The 16,420-nt window shown below is 50.7% G+C and overlaps 1 protein-coding gene across 10 annotated transcripts in view; it reads left to right on the top strand.

Annotated features, from left to right (window-relative positions):
• ATP11A (ATPase phospholipid transporting 11A) overlaps nucleotides 1–16,420 on the top strand; it is a 185,047-nt gene that overhangs the window by 89,281 nt on the left and 79,346 nt on the right. For all 10 annotated transcript variants that reach the window (XM_010360082.2, XM_010360083.2, XM_010360084.2 and 7 more), the window contains exon 2: nucleotides 8,483–8,605. In XM_010360082.2, the coding sequence (XP_010358384.1) occupies nucleotides 8,483–8,605 (123 nt within the window). The remainder of the gene's footprint in view (nucleotides 1–8,482; nucleotides 8,606–16,420) is intronic.

Below are 16,420 nucleotides of genomic sequence, written 5' to 3' on the forward strand. Positions count from 1 at the left end.
GTTGGTACAAATATAGCAAAAATGTTAACATTTGTGAAATCTGGGTGATTTATTTCCTTACTCCAGTTTTCTGCATGTTCGAATTATTTCATAATGCCCCCCTCCACCTATGAGTGGGTGTATCTGGAGAGGTATCATCCTTCCTGAAGAGGGACAGTGGCTGAGCCATTTGTGGCCAGGGAACCCCAGCCCACACCTCCATAGCCCTGGTGCAGGGCGGGTGCAACTTAGTTCACGACGACCTAGTTTCTGCCCCCAGTTCCAACTTAGGGTCAGCCAGAGAACAGCAAATACCCCCCTCCCCTTGCCAGCCCCACAGGATGCCGCACCTCCCGAGCGTGAGCCCATGCACCCCCCGACCCCACCAGGCCCATGGCTGCCCTCCGAGGCCTCTTCCCTGGACTCCTTCCTGCCTTCCTGGCCTGGCTGGAGTCCCTGGGAGCCTGTGGAGGCGCCAAGCTGCAGCTCGGAGTCCGTGGCCACTGCTGCTTGTTCTGGTGGCCGCCATTTGTTTCCATGGGGATTCATGTTGACATCTGTTACTCATACTAAAGTGTGCCCGTCTGCATGAAGGCACGCCTCGGGGCTGCTGAGTCGGCCACATCCTTGGCAGTTCCCCACAGACCCTCTCGTATGTCCTGTGTGTGATTAAAAGTGCAGGGCAGATGCCAGACCCTCCTTCCATCCCCAGACTGGGCGCGTTGGAGCAAATTCCTCCATGCTACCTGCTCCATCCTCTCCCTTGCCCTGTTCACTTCCACACTTCATTAACAGAGAACTGCGGGGAGGGTCACAGGGCCAGCGAGGCCAGTGCCACCCCTGTGCTGTGTGACGCTGAACGCTGCCTGAACCATCTGGATAACTGATCGGGGGTGAGTTTGCACGCTGCGCTCCGGCCTGTGTGGCGATGGTTCTGGGTGTGTTGTCACGCTCTGTCAAATGGGAAGCAATAGTAAATTCTATTTTATTTGTTTATTTTTTTGAGACAGGGTCGCACTCTGTCGTCCAGGGAGAAATGCAGTGGCATGATCCTGGCTCACTGCAGCCTCCACCTCCCAGGTTCAAGCCATTCTCCCTGCCTCAGCCTCCCAAGTAGCTGGGACTGTAGGCATGTGTCACCACTCCTGCCTAATTTCTGTATTTTTAGTAGAGACGGGGCTTCACCATGTTGGCCAGGCTGGTCTTGAACTCCTGGCCTCAGGCGATTCGCTCGCCTTGGCCTCCCAAAGTGCTGGGATTACAGGCGTGAGCCCCTGCGCCCAGCTGAGATGACCTGTCAGGTGACAGGCTCCAGCTCCTGGCCTGGGATTAATATGTGACCACATGCTGTGGTGCACACTGAGAGTGTCGCATCATAGATCTTCTGAAACGCAGCATCTCGCCACTGGAGCCTCTCTGCACTGTGGGTTTAGAGTTCATGCTCCCGTGGCAGTGGCCTCAGGGGCGTTTGCTCCTTGGGGACATTTTCCTCAGTCACTGAACACAAGTGCTGGGCACCAGTCAGAAAGCCACACTTACCAGGCACCACCGAGCTCAGGCGCTGGCACCTGTCAGAAAGCAACATTGCCAGGCATGTGCACAAAGACTTGTTTTCATGCAGCAGTGGATCAATCCCAAATATCAAAACTATCTTTAAAAAAATAATTAAAGGCCGGGCGCGGTGGCTCCAGCCTGTAGTCCCAGCACTTTGGGAGGCCGAGACGGGCGGATCACGAGGTCAGGAGATCGAGACCATCCTGGCTAACATGGTGAAACCCTGTCTCTAGTAAAAAATACAAAAAAAAAAAAAAAACTAGCCAGGCAAGGTGGCGGGCGCCTGTAGTCCCAGCTACTCGGGAGGCTGAGGCAGGAGAATGGCGTAAACCCGGGAGGTGGAGCTTGCAGTGAGCTGAGATCTGGCCACTGCACTGCAGCCTGGGCGACAGAGCAAGACTCCGTCTCAACAAAAAAATAAAATAAAATAAAAAATAATTAAGATGGCATGGTGGCTCACACCTGTAATCCCAGCACTTTGGGAGGCCAAGGCGAGCGAATCATCTGAGGCCAGGAGTTCAAGACCAGCCTGGCCAACATGGTGAAACCCCGTCTCTACTAAAAATACAGAAATTAGCCAGGCTTGGTGGCTCATGCCTGTCATCCCAGCTACTTGGGAGGCTGAGGCAGGAGAATTGCTTGAACCTGGGAGGCGGAGGTTGCAGTGAGCCGAGATCACGCCATTGCACTCCAGCCTGGGGGACAAGAGCAAGACTTTGTCTCAGAAAAAGAAAATAATAATAATAATAATTAAGAAAAGGAGCCCCGGAGGCTGCCCAGGTAGCTGCATTGTTGCGATTTGTGGTGACATTTTTTCTGACACTCCTGTGCTACGCAGTTCCAGCTGCCCCTCTGCGAAGCCCCTCCCGCTGGAAGGTGGGTGGGAAGGCGGCCAGGATGCTGCACAGCGCTGTGTCCTGAGCACACATATCAGGAGAAGGGGTGTGAGACTCCCTCCACCGTGGGCTCCATGCAGCCGGGAGGCCCTGCCGCCCCTCCCCACATGCTGCCCACACGCCACGCACTGTTTCTTTCTCCCGCAACTCCAGATGTGGAGTTCCTCTCGGAGGTCCTCCCATGGCATCCCACATGGAGGCCTGGGCCTGGCCCGGAAGGAAGGCACAGCCCATGTGCGGGCGCCTCTGTCTGGAAGGCACGCTGGGGTCCGTTTTCCTGTTTTCCCAACCCTGTGGCACTCCCTGTTCCTTCTTCTACAGTCTTCTGTGAGTCATGGAAATGAGACAGATGGTCATGGTTAGCATCATACCACACATACCTTTTGCAAAAATGTATTTTTTAGCGGCCAGGTGAGCAGCTGATGTGGTGGACGGAAAGCTCACCGGAGGCCCTGAGGCCTTGAAGCCTCCACATGCCTCTCATCAGTGTGTGAGGTGCGGTTGGCGGAGGTTTGCTGAGCTGAGCGGCTCTGTGAGACGAGGTGGTCGGGGTTAGCAGCTTTGAAAGCCCCCGCACACTCCAGCTCCCATGCAGTTATGCTGTGTAAGAAATGGCAGCCGGGCCAAAACCTTGTAACTCTTTTCAGAGTTGGTAAAACACTGAGGTAGCTGGAAATACATTTTCATTTTAAGTTGAAGTAATTTGGGGCATGGTGGCATGCCTGCAATCTCAGTGCTTTGGGAGGCTGCACAGGGAGCACTGCCTAAGCCCAGGAGTTCAAGGCTACGGTGCACTCTAATTGTCCCTGTGAACGGTCACTGCAGTGAATAGCCACTGTGCTGCAGCTGGGACAGCACAGCAATACCCCATCTGTAAAAAAAGTAATTATTTTTTAAAAGTAAATAGTTTTCACTTCCTCGGAGATTTTCAGGAAGAGCTTTATATCTAAGTTTCTAGAATTTACATGGAAGATGAAACAGATAAGCAGTTCTGACATCTAGGAATGACTTTTCCTGACGGGTGTGGTGGCTCACGCCTGTCATCCCAGCACTTTGGGAGGCTGAGGCGGGCGGATCACCTGAGGTCAGGAGTTCGAGGCCAGCCTGGCCAACATGGTGAAACACCATTTCTACTAAAAATACAAAATTAGCTGGATGTGGTGGTGCTTGCCTGTAATCCCAGCTACTAGGGAGGCTGAGGCAGGAGTATTGCTTAAACCTGGAAGTGGAGTTTGCAGTGAGCCGAGGTTTTGCCACTGCACTCCAGCCTGGGTGAAGAGAACAAAACTCTGTCTTGTTAAAAAGAAAATATAACATTTTTACTGAGGTATAATTCACATACCTTAAAATCCTCCCTTTTAAAGCATGCAATCTGTTGGTTCCAACTGGAAAATATTCAGTCATGCACCCACCACCTCCCTCCAACCCAGAAGGTTTTCACCCGCTGGGCAGGGGCCATCAGCAACTACCACCACCCTCTAACCCGGAAGGTTTTCATCCCCTGGGCAGCCATTCGCCCAGCCCCCGGCAGCCCCCCGCACCCCCCGGCAGCCCCCGTCCCTGCGTTCACCTTTTCTGGGCATTTCATCAGAATGGACTCACACCACGGTGTTGCTTCACACGCGGGAGGCTTTCTGGCCCCACGTGTGTTGGTGTGGGTGTCAGCGCTTCCTTCCCTTCCATGTGTCCCTTCATCAGTGGATGTGCATTTGGAGACTGCCACCTTTGTCTTCCTTGAAGAGTGCAGCTGTGAACCTTCTCACTGAATTTTTTGTGCCACTCCCAGGAGTTGCTCGAGATGTTTCCCTTGGTCAGTTTGTGTCCTCTGGTCAGTCCCATCAGCACAGGGTAGATTTTTACTTCAGCTGGAACTTGATGCCAGCCCTCCAGGGGACATGCCACGTGGCTTTCTGATGCTCTTTGGACAATGGGTTGTTAAGGAGTCGTTAGGAAACCTGCTACTTGACACAGACAGTTTGGTGCCTGGTTTCAGCTTTGCTTTGCTGATGGAAGCCTCTGGCTGTGGGGCTGGCTGAGCTGTGTCACTGATCCTGGCTGGGAACACAGAGAGAGAGAGGCTGGGGTCTCCATCCTCTTGCCCTGGAGAGCTTCCTGACTACCTGTGTCTTTACTCTGAATCCTGAAAAAAACCCTGTGTGGTGTGACCCCGTTGTTTGTTTGCTTGTTTGTTTATTTGAGACGGAGCCTTGCTCTGTCGTCCAAGCTGGAGAACAGTGGAGCCATCTTGTCACTGCAGCCTCCACCTTGGGGTTCGAGCGATTCTCCTGCCTCAGCCTCCCAAGTAGCTAGGACTACAGGTGCCCCCATGCCTGGCTATTTTTTTTTTTTTTTTTTTTTTTTTTAGTAGAGATGGAGTTTCACCATGTTAGTCAGGCTGGTCTTGAACTCCTGGCCTCAAGCGATCCGCCTGCCTCAGCTTCCCAAAGTGCTGGAATTACAGACATGAACCACTGTGCCTGGTGGGGACCCTGTTTTGTCTGTGCCGCCATTTATGCATAGCATGTCTGGCCCTGGGTTCAAGACTGGTGAGGTTCAGAAGTTACATGATTGGGGCTCCTGAGTTTGTTTTTGTTGCTAACTGTACAGAGAACCAAAATCTTAGGGCTGGGAGGACCACGAAGATTGGCCCTCCTAATCCCTTCATGTCGCTGCTGACGACATTTGACGGAGACACGCGGTGTGATGCAGCTGCAGCCACAGAGCCAGTGAGCAGCAGGGACCGGCGCCCCGTCCCCAGGCCGATGTTTGGGATGTGTCTGCATCCTCTGGGGCTCTAGCATATTTTCGGCTCTGTTCCTTTTGGTCAGTTCAGTCTTCCTAGAATTTGAACGTTTGTGGGCTGCTCTGTCTATAAAGTAGCCGTTCTTTTATTTGTTTAGTTTTGTAATAAACTTGCTTTCACTTTGAAAAAAAAAATGTGAACATTTGTGGAGAATACAACACACAGAGCTCCCTCTGGTTTGAAGCGTGAACCCGAAGAGACACTTGGGTTTCTGACCTTCCCGATGCCCTGGGTGAGGCCGTCTGAGTGACCTCATGGCCTTAGGTCCTTTCCTCATCCAGTCTGGTATCTGTGATGCTGAGAAGGCTGTCAGGCAAGTAGCCCACTGGCCAGGCAAGGCCCACTGCGTGTTGGCAGGCAGCTTACTTTGTGATGTCATGGCACAGACAAAAATAGTCATTCCTACTTGTGTTGGTGTAAACGCCACTACCCTGTTGGGCTGTATTTGAGTTGTTTTTGATGTAATTATTTAACGATAAACGTCTGCTCGGCACTGTTGAGAATATGGAGTGGACTTCATCCGTTCATCCTGATCGTGCCTCCATGAGACAGGGTCCCTTTGTTGCTGGCTGGAAGTGTCCGGGCAGCGTGAGCTCGCCGTGGCGTGGGCGATGCCACACGGCTCCAGGAAAGCATTCAGCTTTCAGAGCCAGTGTCTGGGCTCGTGGCCACTCCTAAAATTCAGTTGCTGTCTTTGAAGCTTAGAAGAAAGTTTCTAGGATTTTCACTTTTGTATTAAAAGATACCTGTATGCTTTTCTCTCTTTTTCTGGTTCACTTATATTCTCATTCAGTGCAATTTCCTGATTCCACGAGAATGAGAAGCATCTGTTTGGCTATGTTCTGAGAAAACAAAGGAGCCAGGGACTTTTCTTAGCCTTTATAGGCAGCAGTTTATTTATGAAGCTCTTAAGATGCTTTTAAAGTCCACATCCCTGCATCCCTTAGGTTTGTTGACTTCACCACAAAATAGAGGCAGCTGGGAAGGCCCCTATCAGGCAGGGAGACCCAGTCTCGGAGGAGGAGGGCCTGTCATTGTGGGGAGGGGCAGCCAGATTGTGGCGTGGTCAGGGCAGTGGGGCTGCGCTGCCCACCTGGCTTTGAGTCTAGGATGACAGTTACTGCATGGCCAGCAGGCTCGCGGGGAGGCCACAACCCAAGGTCGCGCTGGGGAAAACTGCCTCTGGCTCATGTGAGGGTGGAGTGCTCCTCACTGGCCTGGTGGCTGCCTTGTGTACATCTGTCCCCAGGAGCGTGGAAGCCTTGGCTCCCCGTGGAAACGCTGGTTCATAGTCTCAGCCAACCGTCTCTGAAAACACAATTGGGGCACACGGGGACTGCTGTGATCTCTTTCCTTTACTTAGACTGTTCTACAAAGCTGAGTCCTAATAAAAGAAATTGGAAGTGAATTACCTGCCGATGGACTTTATTACAGCAAATGTCCGGACATTCACAGAGCTCCTGTCCGGGACATTCTGGGTGGGACAGTGTGGAAAGGATTCCTCTGAAAGGACGTTAGAGGAGCAGAGGAGCTGATGACATAAACAAGACCAAAAACAGCCAGCGTGAGGTTTATAAGCAAGAGCACCACGCAGACAGGGACTCCGGACTGTTCAGGCCTTGCCTGCCTTTTTTGGCTTTAAAAAACAAGAGTTCTCTGAAGCACCAAGGGGCAGCCCACACAGAGAGGAGTCGCCCCGAGCGTTCACAGGCATCTGTGCTGGGCCAGGCCCCTGGCCATGTTCTGTTCCTGTTGCCTCATTTCGTGCTCCAGGACCCTGAGAAAGTGCGGGCATCCCCCTCATCGATGAGAAGCCCAGTGGGAAACTGTCCCCGTACCTGTGGCGAGGAGTGGCCCAGCAGCCAACGGTCAGCCCTTTGACGGCAGTGCCCACTCATCCTTCCTGTCCCATCGCACCAGCGTTCCCTTCGCGGAGGAGGCTTCCGTCTCCTCTTCAGCTGTGTTTCTCATGCCCCAGAAAGGCTAGTGTCTTGCAGTTCCTTCAGAGAAGTGGGGCATGGGACGAGAGCCACATGCTAAGGCCACGTATTCTGAGGCGGGCCTGGGGCCATGTACCAGGACCATGTATTCTGAGGTGGGTCCGGGGCCATGTGCTGGGGCCGTGCATTCTGAGGTGGGCTGGGGCCATGGCCAGGGCTGCGTATTCAGATGTGGCATTTGGATTTCTCATTACGAGCTAAGGTATTTTTGTGGTTTTCATGCTGACATCAAATAGCCTGCCTGAGTATTGTTGAAATATTTCTTGTCAGAGCTGTTTCCTTGACTCCTCCAAATACAGTGTTCTGAGTAATACAGAGATGGTCAGGCCCAAGTCATCTTTGCAAGAGAGCCTTCCTGTTCCTGAGCAGATACCCGGAAGGGTTGAGTGACTCTTCTACATGTGCAGATGCAGGGCCGGTGACCCCGCAGTGGGGCAAGAACCTGGAGGGTTCTTGGCTTTGCCCAGGAAAGAATTTAAGGGCAAGCAGGAGCAGGAGGGGGAAGCACACAGCTTTATTGAAGAGGCAGGGCTACAGCTCCCTGACTGCCCTTGCAGAGCGGCACTGCCCCATAGGCAGAGAGGAGTAGCTCAGGGCAGGTTTAATTGCATGCAGATTAAGGGGTGGTTTTTGCAGAAATTTCTAGAAGGATGTGACTTCCAGGCAATCAGGTCATGGCCATGGAAAGGGGCGGCAGCTCCTGGCTGTTGCCATGGCAATGCTAAACCGACAGGCATACCGCGGGCATGTCTTATGGAAAGCTGCGTCTGCCCCAGCCCTGTTTTCACTAGTCCTCAATCTGGTCCGGTGTCCAAGCCCCACCCCTGGAGTCGAGTCCTGCCTTCTACCCCAATATCATAGTTTTTCTTTTTTCTGCCATTAAAGACCTTTTGCAGCATCACTGTCTCTTCTGTTTTGGAAGCCTTACGATTTGGCCATGCATTCTGTTCTTATGTGCACGCCCTGAGCTGTTGCCACTGGCAGTCAACTTTGGAGTTCACTGTGTGGCTCTCACAGGAGCGCAGACCCTCCTGGTGCTCACCAGAAGACCTTGGCCCAGGAGGGCTGCGTAAGACAGGGTGGCTCGGTCCTGGGTGCTGGGGCCCAGGTCTCCCCGCAGCCCTGAACAAGGCTGTCAGCAGCAGGTACAAGTCTCTGTTCCGATGAACGTGCCTCAGGGCGACACTCTGGGCAAGAGCCTTTGATGCGGGTTCTGAGGCAGCCGCCTAATACTACTCTCCTTTCCGCAGTGTGCAGGAGAAGAGAATTGGGTGGACAGTAGGACCATCTACGTGGGACACAGGGAGCCACCTCCGGGCGCAGAGGCCTACATCCCACAGAGATACCCAGACAACAGGATCGTCTCGTCCAAGGTAACTCGGGTCTGAGTGTCCATAATGTGTCTAAAAAGCAGTTGCCGGGGGGTGTTAGTGCTTCTCGGTTTCAAAGACCAGCTCTGCTCCTGGCCCTGCTGTCATGGCCACCAGCCACCGCCAGCAAAGGCTTCGGATCAGGACCTCACGAAGGGTGCCGCACTCTCCCTCCTGGTGACCACCCACAGAAGGCTTTCCACCGGGCCAGGGCTCACAGCACAGTGTCTCCACTCTCGGGCGACCATGTCACAGAGGCAGCGCAGTTCTGAAGTCCAGGATCCAAACCCCACCCAGCTCCCACTTCTGAGGTGTCTGGCCGTATGCTTGTTGTGGGCCACCCTGGCCAGAGTCTCAGCACCGGTGAGGTAGAAACAATACCAGCCACCCTGGAGAAAGAGCCGACAAACGCAGGCCGGACGCAGAACCCGGGAGGTCTTTGAGCTTGTTCAGGAGGTGCAGCCCAGGCAAAGCGTAGGAAGCGTGAGCAGAGTGCCGCCGTCTAAACGAAGCATGTTTCTCTCCACGGACGGGAGTGTGGAAGGGCACACACCTTTCCCATGTTCAGAGAGTGACCTGGAAACGGGTCTTAAGAATAGGGTGGAAATTTAGCTGCCGCCGTTAATTAGCGGCTTAGTCTTAGTTAAACACGGGGTAAACTGTGCTTTCCAGATAACGTGGAACGCGTGTGCCTGTGTTCAGACTCCGTTTATCTTCATTGTCCTTCAAAATGGATGAGCCAAACACAGGCACACGCATGGCCGAGCTGCACACGGGGACGCGTGTGGCGGCCCACAATTCACACGTGTGTCCTCACATGCAAATGCACTTAATTCACCCTGGGCATCCTGACGTGTAGACCCCTGTGGAGACCTACGTAATTCACACTGGGTGTCCTGACGTGTAAACCGCTATGGGGAACTACTTAATTCACACTGGGCATCCTGATGTATAGACTCCTGTGGTAGACCTACTTAATTCACACCAGGCATCCTGACGTGTAGACCGCTGTGTAGACCTACTTAAATCACACCAGGCATCCTGACATGTAGACCACTGTGTAGACCTACTTAATTCACACCAGGTGTCATGATGTGTAGACTTCTGTGTAGACCTACTTAATTCACACTGGGTGTCCTGATGTGTAGACCCCTGTGGAGATCTGCTTAATCCACACCAGGTGTCCTGGCATGTAGACCCCTGTGGTTCTTAATTATTTATGTGCTCTTGAAGAGTTGCACATTTTTGAAGAATATTTTACAACAGAAAAGGTCACCTTTTTAAAGCATTTTTATGGGATTATTTAATTTGTAACTATAGGATTACAAAAAAATTTTAATAGCTTTAACCTCTAGAAACAGGACATACAAATGCTGAAAAACAAAGTCCCAACCAGATAAGTGCTGTGGGTGGTTTCCCAGGCATGATTCTTGGAAGGAGAAATGTACTGATGAGAAATCACATCCAAAATATTGTCTCTGCAGTGGTGATATATATAAAGTTTTAAAGTCGACACAGTCTCAGGTGGAGCCCACTGAAGGTAGTTTCCAAGCTAGTATGTACTTCACCCACCCTCCAGCCCAAAACGAATCCCAGACATACTTCTTATAACTCAGCCTGCGCGGCCCAGAGGTACAGAGAGGCAGGGAGCACCCAGGTGTCCACATGTGGTGCCACTGTGGACTTGTAGGACGGGATTCCAGGATATGGGTGATGGGCGTGTGGAACCGTGGCCCCCCCTGCACAGCGAACTCATCTGAGCCGGATGGGGGCTGTGAAGGCATCACCCAGCCCACCTCCTGGGAGCTGGCTTCTCCATTCCTGGGGCAGAGCTCGCCCGACAGCCCCACATGCCTAGTACTACCTGCAGATGAGGGTGCTGTGTGGGGCCGCAGGGAAGAATCCAGCAGCAGCAGCAGAGCTTGATCCAGGCATTGGAGGAGGGTCCTGGTCCCCCTGGCAGGCACTGGCGGGGAAACTGCTTCCTGTGATTGCCCATGGCGGTTTTGGAGGAGATGACAGAGCATGGCGATTTCTGCCTCTCACTCCTGACCCCTTTGCTGTATCATTCAAGTTTTGTCATTTCCCTACTGTCTGTTTCGAACATCCCTGCAGGCAGTGGCCTTGATGGCTTCACGCCGCCCGGCCCTGCTCCCAGGCTCTGTGCTACCCTCTCTCCCCCTCGGCTGGGCCCTTCCCCCGCTCTGCTGCTCGCTGTGGAACTGGAGCCCCTTGAGGCCTCTTCGGTTTCTGATCTGGGAAGCCGTGCGGTGGCTGGGTTGTCAGGATGGGTTTTGTGGGCTTATTGCTGGTTTTCAGGGCCTTTTAGAAGCCGTAGGCTCCTTCCTACCAGGAAGCCCTCATGCAGGAACACACAGACCGGGGTCAACAGGCTCTCAGGAGCGCCATCTGAGCGTAGGTGGAGGGCGCGGCGGGGCCAGGAGAGCACTTGGGCGCCTTTCATCTCAGCCTCCGAGGACAGAAGGGGGCTGTGCTCTCAAATCCACCCATGCATTGAGATCTTCGCTCTTCACAGAGGTGGGATTAACGGCTTAGTCTTAGTTTCAAGTGGATGAGGTTGTGTAATTTCAGGGGAAAATTACGTCTGGCATAACCTCTTTTGCTAATAGAACTCAGGAAGGAAAGGCCCTCAGAAAGGCTGGAGTCTGGAATCTAGGCAGGTAGCGGGCCTGACAGTAACCTTGATCCAGATAAACCAAAGTGGAATTCTGGAGCCTGGATTTGAGGACTCATAATTGTTTTAATTTAACAGCTCAGGATGTGTGAAAAAATGCTGTCTAATTTGTAAAACATACGTTTATGGCTGATTTTGGAGAATACAGTTGTGACAGTGTATCTGTGTTTTCCTGGGCTCGGGGAGGAAATGATTTCTACCTAGAAGAAAGAAATGCTAGTAGTTAAGACTTTTTGAGTACCACAGAAGCTTGTTCTCAGCAAGTTTGCTTTTATGAAATCAAAGGATGAAAGCCTTTGTCATGGAAGAAGTTGTAACGAGATGAAAATGCCGTCGGGTTATTTTTAACTTCTCATCTGTTTGACGGAACTGCAGTTACTGGTGATCGGTGATTGATAGAATTCCGTTTCCTTCTTGGGGAGAGACTTGGGCAGTGTCAGAAACCCGAAATGACAGCCCAGCACGCCCCATTCCCTGCTTCTGGTGCTGTGCAGAGCTCCCCCAGGCCTGCTTGCACTCCCCCACGTGGGGAATCCTGAACTCCAGCAAGTGATGGATCCCTGCATGCCTCCCCTTCCGGATTTGTCCTTCAGGGCACAGAATTCACGTGGTTCCCTGCTTTGCCCACAGGAGGCTACAGGATTAAATCTTGGCTTAGCCTGTGCTGTCCCTCCGTGCCGTCAAGAAAACTGAATCCCCTTCTGGTAATTGGGGAGGAAAAATTCCCTCTGCAGTTCGTAGGGATAGCCAGTGTTTTCGTGACTTATATTTGCATAAATGATTTCCGTGTTTTATTATATCATGTAACTTCTAAACACCCCTGTGAACCCCCAATACTGATGATTCCCGACATATTCATGAAGAGGCTGAGGCTTAGAGCTCAGTCGTGTGTCTGAGGCCGCAGAAGAGGAGAGACTAGTCTGTAACCCCTGGAGTCTGGCACTGGGCTAGGACTTCCTTCCGCAGAGCCGGGGACCCTTTTGTTTTGTTTTGTTTTGTTTTTGTTTTGTTTTTGTTTTTGTTTTGAGACAGAGTCTCTCTCTGCACCCAGGCTGGAGTACAGTGCCACGATCCTGGCTCACTGCAACCTCTACCTCCTGGTTCAAGTGATTCTCCTGCCTTAGCCTCCCAAGTAGCTGGAACTAGAGGCGCCCATCACCACACCCAGCTGATTTTTATATTTTTAGCAGAGATGGGGTTTTGCCATTGTTGGCCAGTCTGGTCTTGAACTCCTGACCTCAGGTGATTTGCTCGCCTTGGCCTCCCGAAGTGCTGGGTTTACAGGCGTGAGCCACCGCGCCTGTCCAGGGGCACTTTTCTTAACAGCCCCTCTGGGTGCTCACGAATTTCCAGCATCAGTAATCCACCGTCCTGGCATAATTTTCTGTGTTTTGCATCCCTGCCTCCCAAATGAAAGAGTGACCTCATTTCCATGCGAGTGGCTTGTTGTCCCAAGCAGATGGGTGTTCGGTGTCCCCGTCGTTTTCAGGACTGTCAGGTGGGCCCTGCGGTGCTGGAGCCGTGTTCAGGTAAACACTAGCTGAGGCTTCAGACAGCTTTCAGGGGCTCCTGCGGACGCCCGGGCTGCTGGCAGAGGACAGTGCCCGGATTTGTCTCGTGGCCAGAGGCAGGCCAGGTGAGGCCATGCTCTTCCCTGTTTGCATACAACACTGCTGGCGAGTAACACAGAACCAGAGACTGACTTCCCAAGGGACAGGAGGCGGGCAGAAGCGTGAGGCTCAGACACGAGTGAGACGTTCCGGCTCAGGGCCAAAAGCAGAGCCGGGGCAGCTGTGGACTCTGGCTGTGGTGTCTGTCGTACAAGTGAGAAATGAAAAGAGTGACTGTCCCGTGTCATTCAGCAAAATGCGTGGCATCTTTGGAGGTGAAGAGGGGTGCCGAGGGCCACTCAGTTTTCCCAGATTTCCTGTAGAAGGAAAACCACTTGGTTCCATACTGTGGCTTTTTCATGCCAGGAGTTCCGAGGATTGAGGACATCTACTGATTGTATCACAGTTGAAGGGCCCAGCGTTACATTACATTGTGTTCCCAGGCAAATATTTATATTTTTACAATTCAACAACAATGAGCAAAGGATAACTGACCACCCTTGTCAGCTTTCTCACTCTAATGTGTGGAATAAAATGCTCAGTTTAGTTTATTTTATCCAGATGGTACTGCTCTATCAGTGTAGTTATGACCATTTAAATGAGTTCATTGGGATTTCACTTTTCTTGTTAGACGTCACCAGGAATTAATAACCCTCCTTTTGACAATAGTAATGGTCAGCAGTAATAACTTACTCTGTGAAATGCAGAGATTACACAGTGTCATGGGGCTCGGCTGCAGCCCTCAGTGCCACACAAGAATAAAGCAGTGGCTCACACCTGTAATCCCAGGACTTTGGGAGGCTGAGGCTGAGGCGGGTTGATCACAAGGTTAGGAGTTCTAGACCAGCCTGGCCAACATGGTGAAACCCTGTCTCTACCAAAAAATACAAAAATTAGCTGGGCATGGTGGTGGGCACCAGTAGTCCCAGCTACTCGGGAGGTTGAGGCAGGAGAATCACTTGAACCTGGGAGGCAGAGGTTGCAGTGAGCTGAGATTGTGCCAACACTCTCCAGCCTGGGTGACAGTCAGAGTAAGACCCTGTCTCAAGAAAAGAAAAGAATAAAACAATTGTGCAGGTGGTTTCAAATTCCAAAGCTGTACAGTAACATTCAAATATGGCAAGTCCAGGTCAGGCACGGTGGCTCACGCCTGTAATCCCAGCACTTTGGGAGGCTGAGGCAGGTGGATCACCTCAAGTCAGGAGTTCAAGATCAGCCTGGGCAACATGGTGAAATCCTGTCTCTACTAAAAATACAAAAATTAGCCGGGCGTCATGGGGGACACCTGTAATGGCAGCTACTCGGGAGGCTGAGGCACAGGAATCCCTTGAACCTGGGAGGTGGAGGTTGCAGTGAGCCGAGATGGCCCCACTGCACTCCAGCCTGGGTGACAGAGTGAGACTTCATCTCAAAAACAAAAAAAAAAATGATGGCAAGACCATGAGTTTGCACAGCCTTCCAGGCTTGATGGAAGTTGATCTGCATGTTTGGAAGGATTGCAGATCATATTTTATCTCATAAATATGACCAAAACTTCCTCGTATAACACGGGAACTTTCAAAATCGTAGAGAGGAGCATTGTGAATCTCTGTGGCTCATCTCCACTGCCACGGTTCCCGGCCTGTGGCCAGCCTGTCGCACCTGCACCGTCACTGGAGTTCCAAGGGTCCTTTGGAAGGGATCCTGGACAGCGTGAACTTTTCACCTGAAAGTACTTCAGTAAATGAAAGGTGGAATTTTAAGTAGACTCTTTTTTCATTAATGTGACTTTGTTACTGAGTGATGTATTATAGAAATTTGTGGAAATGTTTAATTATAGTAAGTTTGTTGACTTGGGTGCTGGAAAGTAAGACTGGCCTCACATGAGTGGGCTAAGCTATTTCTTTAATGTGTCCCTTTAAAAGTTAATGGACAGTAACTGACTTTTTCATTATGGCCCATTTGAGAGAAAATATATCTTTCTCAAATATTTAAAAAGACCGATCACATGTATAATGTTTGCCAAGTTGTATAGACAAGAAAACTAGAGCTCAGAATCATTAACTAATTTGCTGAATTTTACATGGTTTTTAAATGGCAGGGCCAGGATCGAAGGTGGGGACTGACTCTGACTCTGAAGTCTGTGTGATTCGTAGTATGCTAAAGAGTAAATATTTCCAGAATTTCATAGAGTAACTAAATTATCTTGAGGTGGGGTTACCAAATTCTCAATTTGTAAAGGAAGAAAGTCCCTATACTTTTATTGGCAATCTGGAGTTTTTGTTTGCTTTTTTTCTGAATGAGAAGCAAAAGGAGTGAAGAGCCAGCCATGTGTTCTCTACTCCGTCTCAGTTTGTATGGCTACTTTTCCGTCCAGAGCTCTTGCCTTTTGGTTCTCGATTTGTTGCCTTCACATGAAGAAAACCTAGTGTGGCAGGCAGAAGGATGGCCTCCCACAGAGGTCCACATCCTGATCCCCAGAACTTCTGCCTGTGTCAGTGTCCGTGGCCAGGGAATCCCGATTGCCAAACAGCTGACACTAAAATAGGGAAGTGATTATAGAACTACTCATGCAGGCCAAAAGTAACCACCGAGGCGCTCGTAAGTGGAAGAGGGAGGCAGAACAGAGACCGTCCAAGCCACAGCTGGCTTCAGAAGTTGAAGGGGACCAACGGATGCAGGCAGCCTCTGCAGGAACCAGGAAAAGGCAAGAAAAGTTTCTCCCTGGAGCCTCCAGGAAAGAACCAGCCCGGCTGATACTTCAGTTTTAACCCAATGAAACACATTGCAAACTTCTGACCTCCAGAACAGTACAATAATACTTGTTTTTTTCTTAAAACACATACTGAGTATAAAACAATATGAAACACTATGAGAGGGTCTTTCTCTTTCCTCATCATGACCAAGTGGGTTTATCCTAGGTATGCAAGGCTAATCCAACATTTGAAAATCGACTAATATAACCCATAATATTTACAGGCTAAAAAAAGAAAACTTACATGATTTTTTCAATAGGTGCAGTAAAAGAATTTGACAAAGTTCAGTACCCACTCACGTATTGCAGCAAACTAAGAATAGAGGGGAATTTCCTCAGCTTTGTAAAGAGCATCTACAAAAAGTCCTGTAGCTAACATCATACTTAATGGTGAAAAACTAGATGATGTCACCCTAAGACTGGAAAAAAGGCAAGGAATCCCTCATCACTGTTCCTATTCAGCATTGTACTGGAAATCCTAGCTAATACAGTAAGAGTAGAAATGGGAATAAAAGGCATACAGATTGGGAAGGAAGGAATAAGACTATCTTTGTTCACAAGTGATATGATTGCCCATGCAGAAAATCCCAGAGAACCAACAATAACAAGAAAACTTCTGGATGTTAGAGGCGATTATAGCATGGTTGCAGGATTCAAAAATTAATCACTTTCCTATATGCCAGCAATGAACAGTTGGAATTTGAAATTTAAAACTCAACACTATTTACATTTATCCCCCCACCTGCCAAATTACATAGGTGTAAATCTAACAGGATACG

Source organism: Rhinopithecus roxellana, chromosome 18 (genome assembly GCF_007565055.1).
Source record: "Rhinopithecus roxellana isolate Shanxi Qingling chromosome 18, ASM756505v1, whole genome shotgun sequence".
Taxonomy (NCBI): Eukaryota; Metazoa; Chordata; class Mammalia; order Primates; family Cercopithecidae; genus Rhinopithecus; species Rhinopithecus roxellana.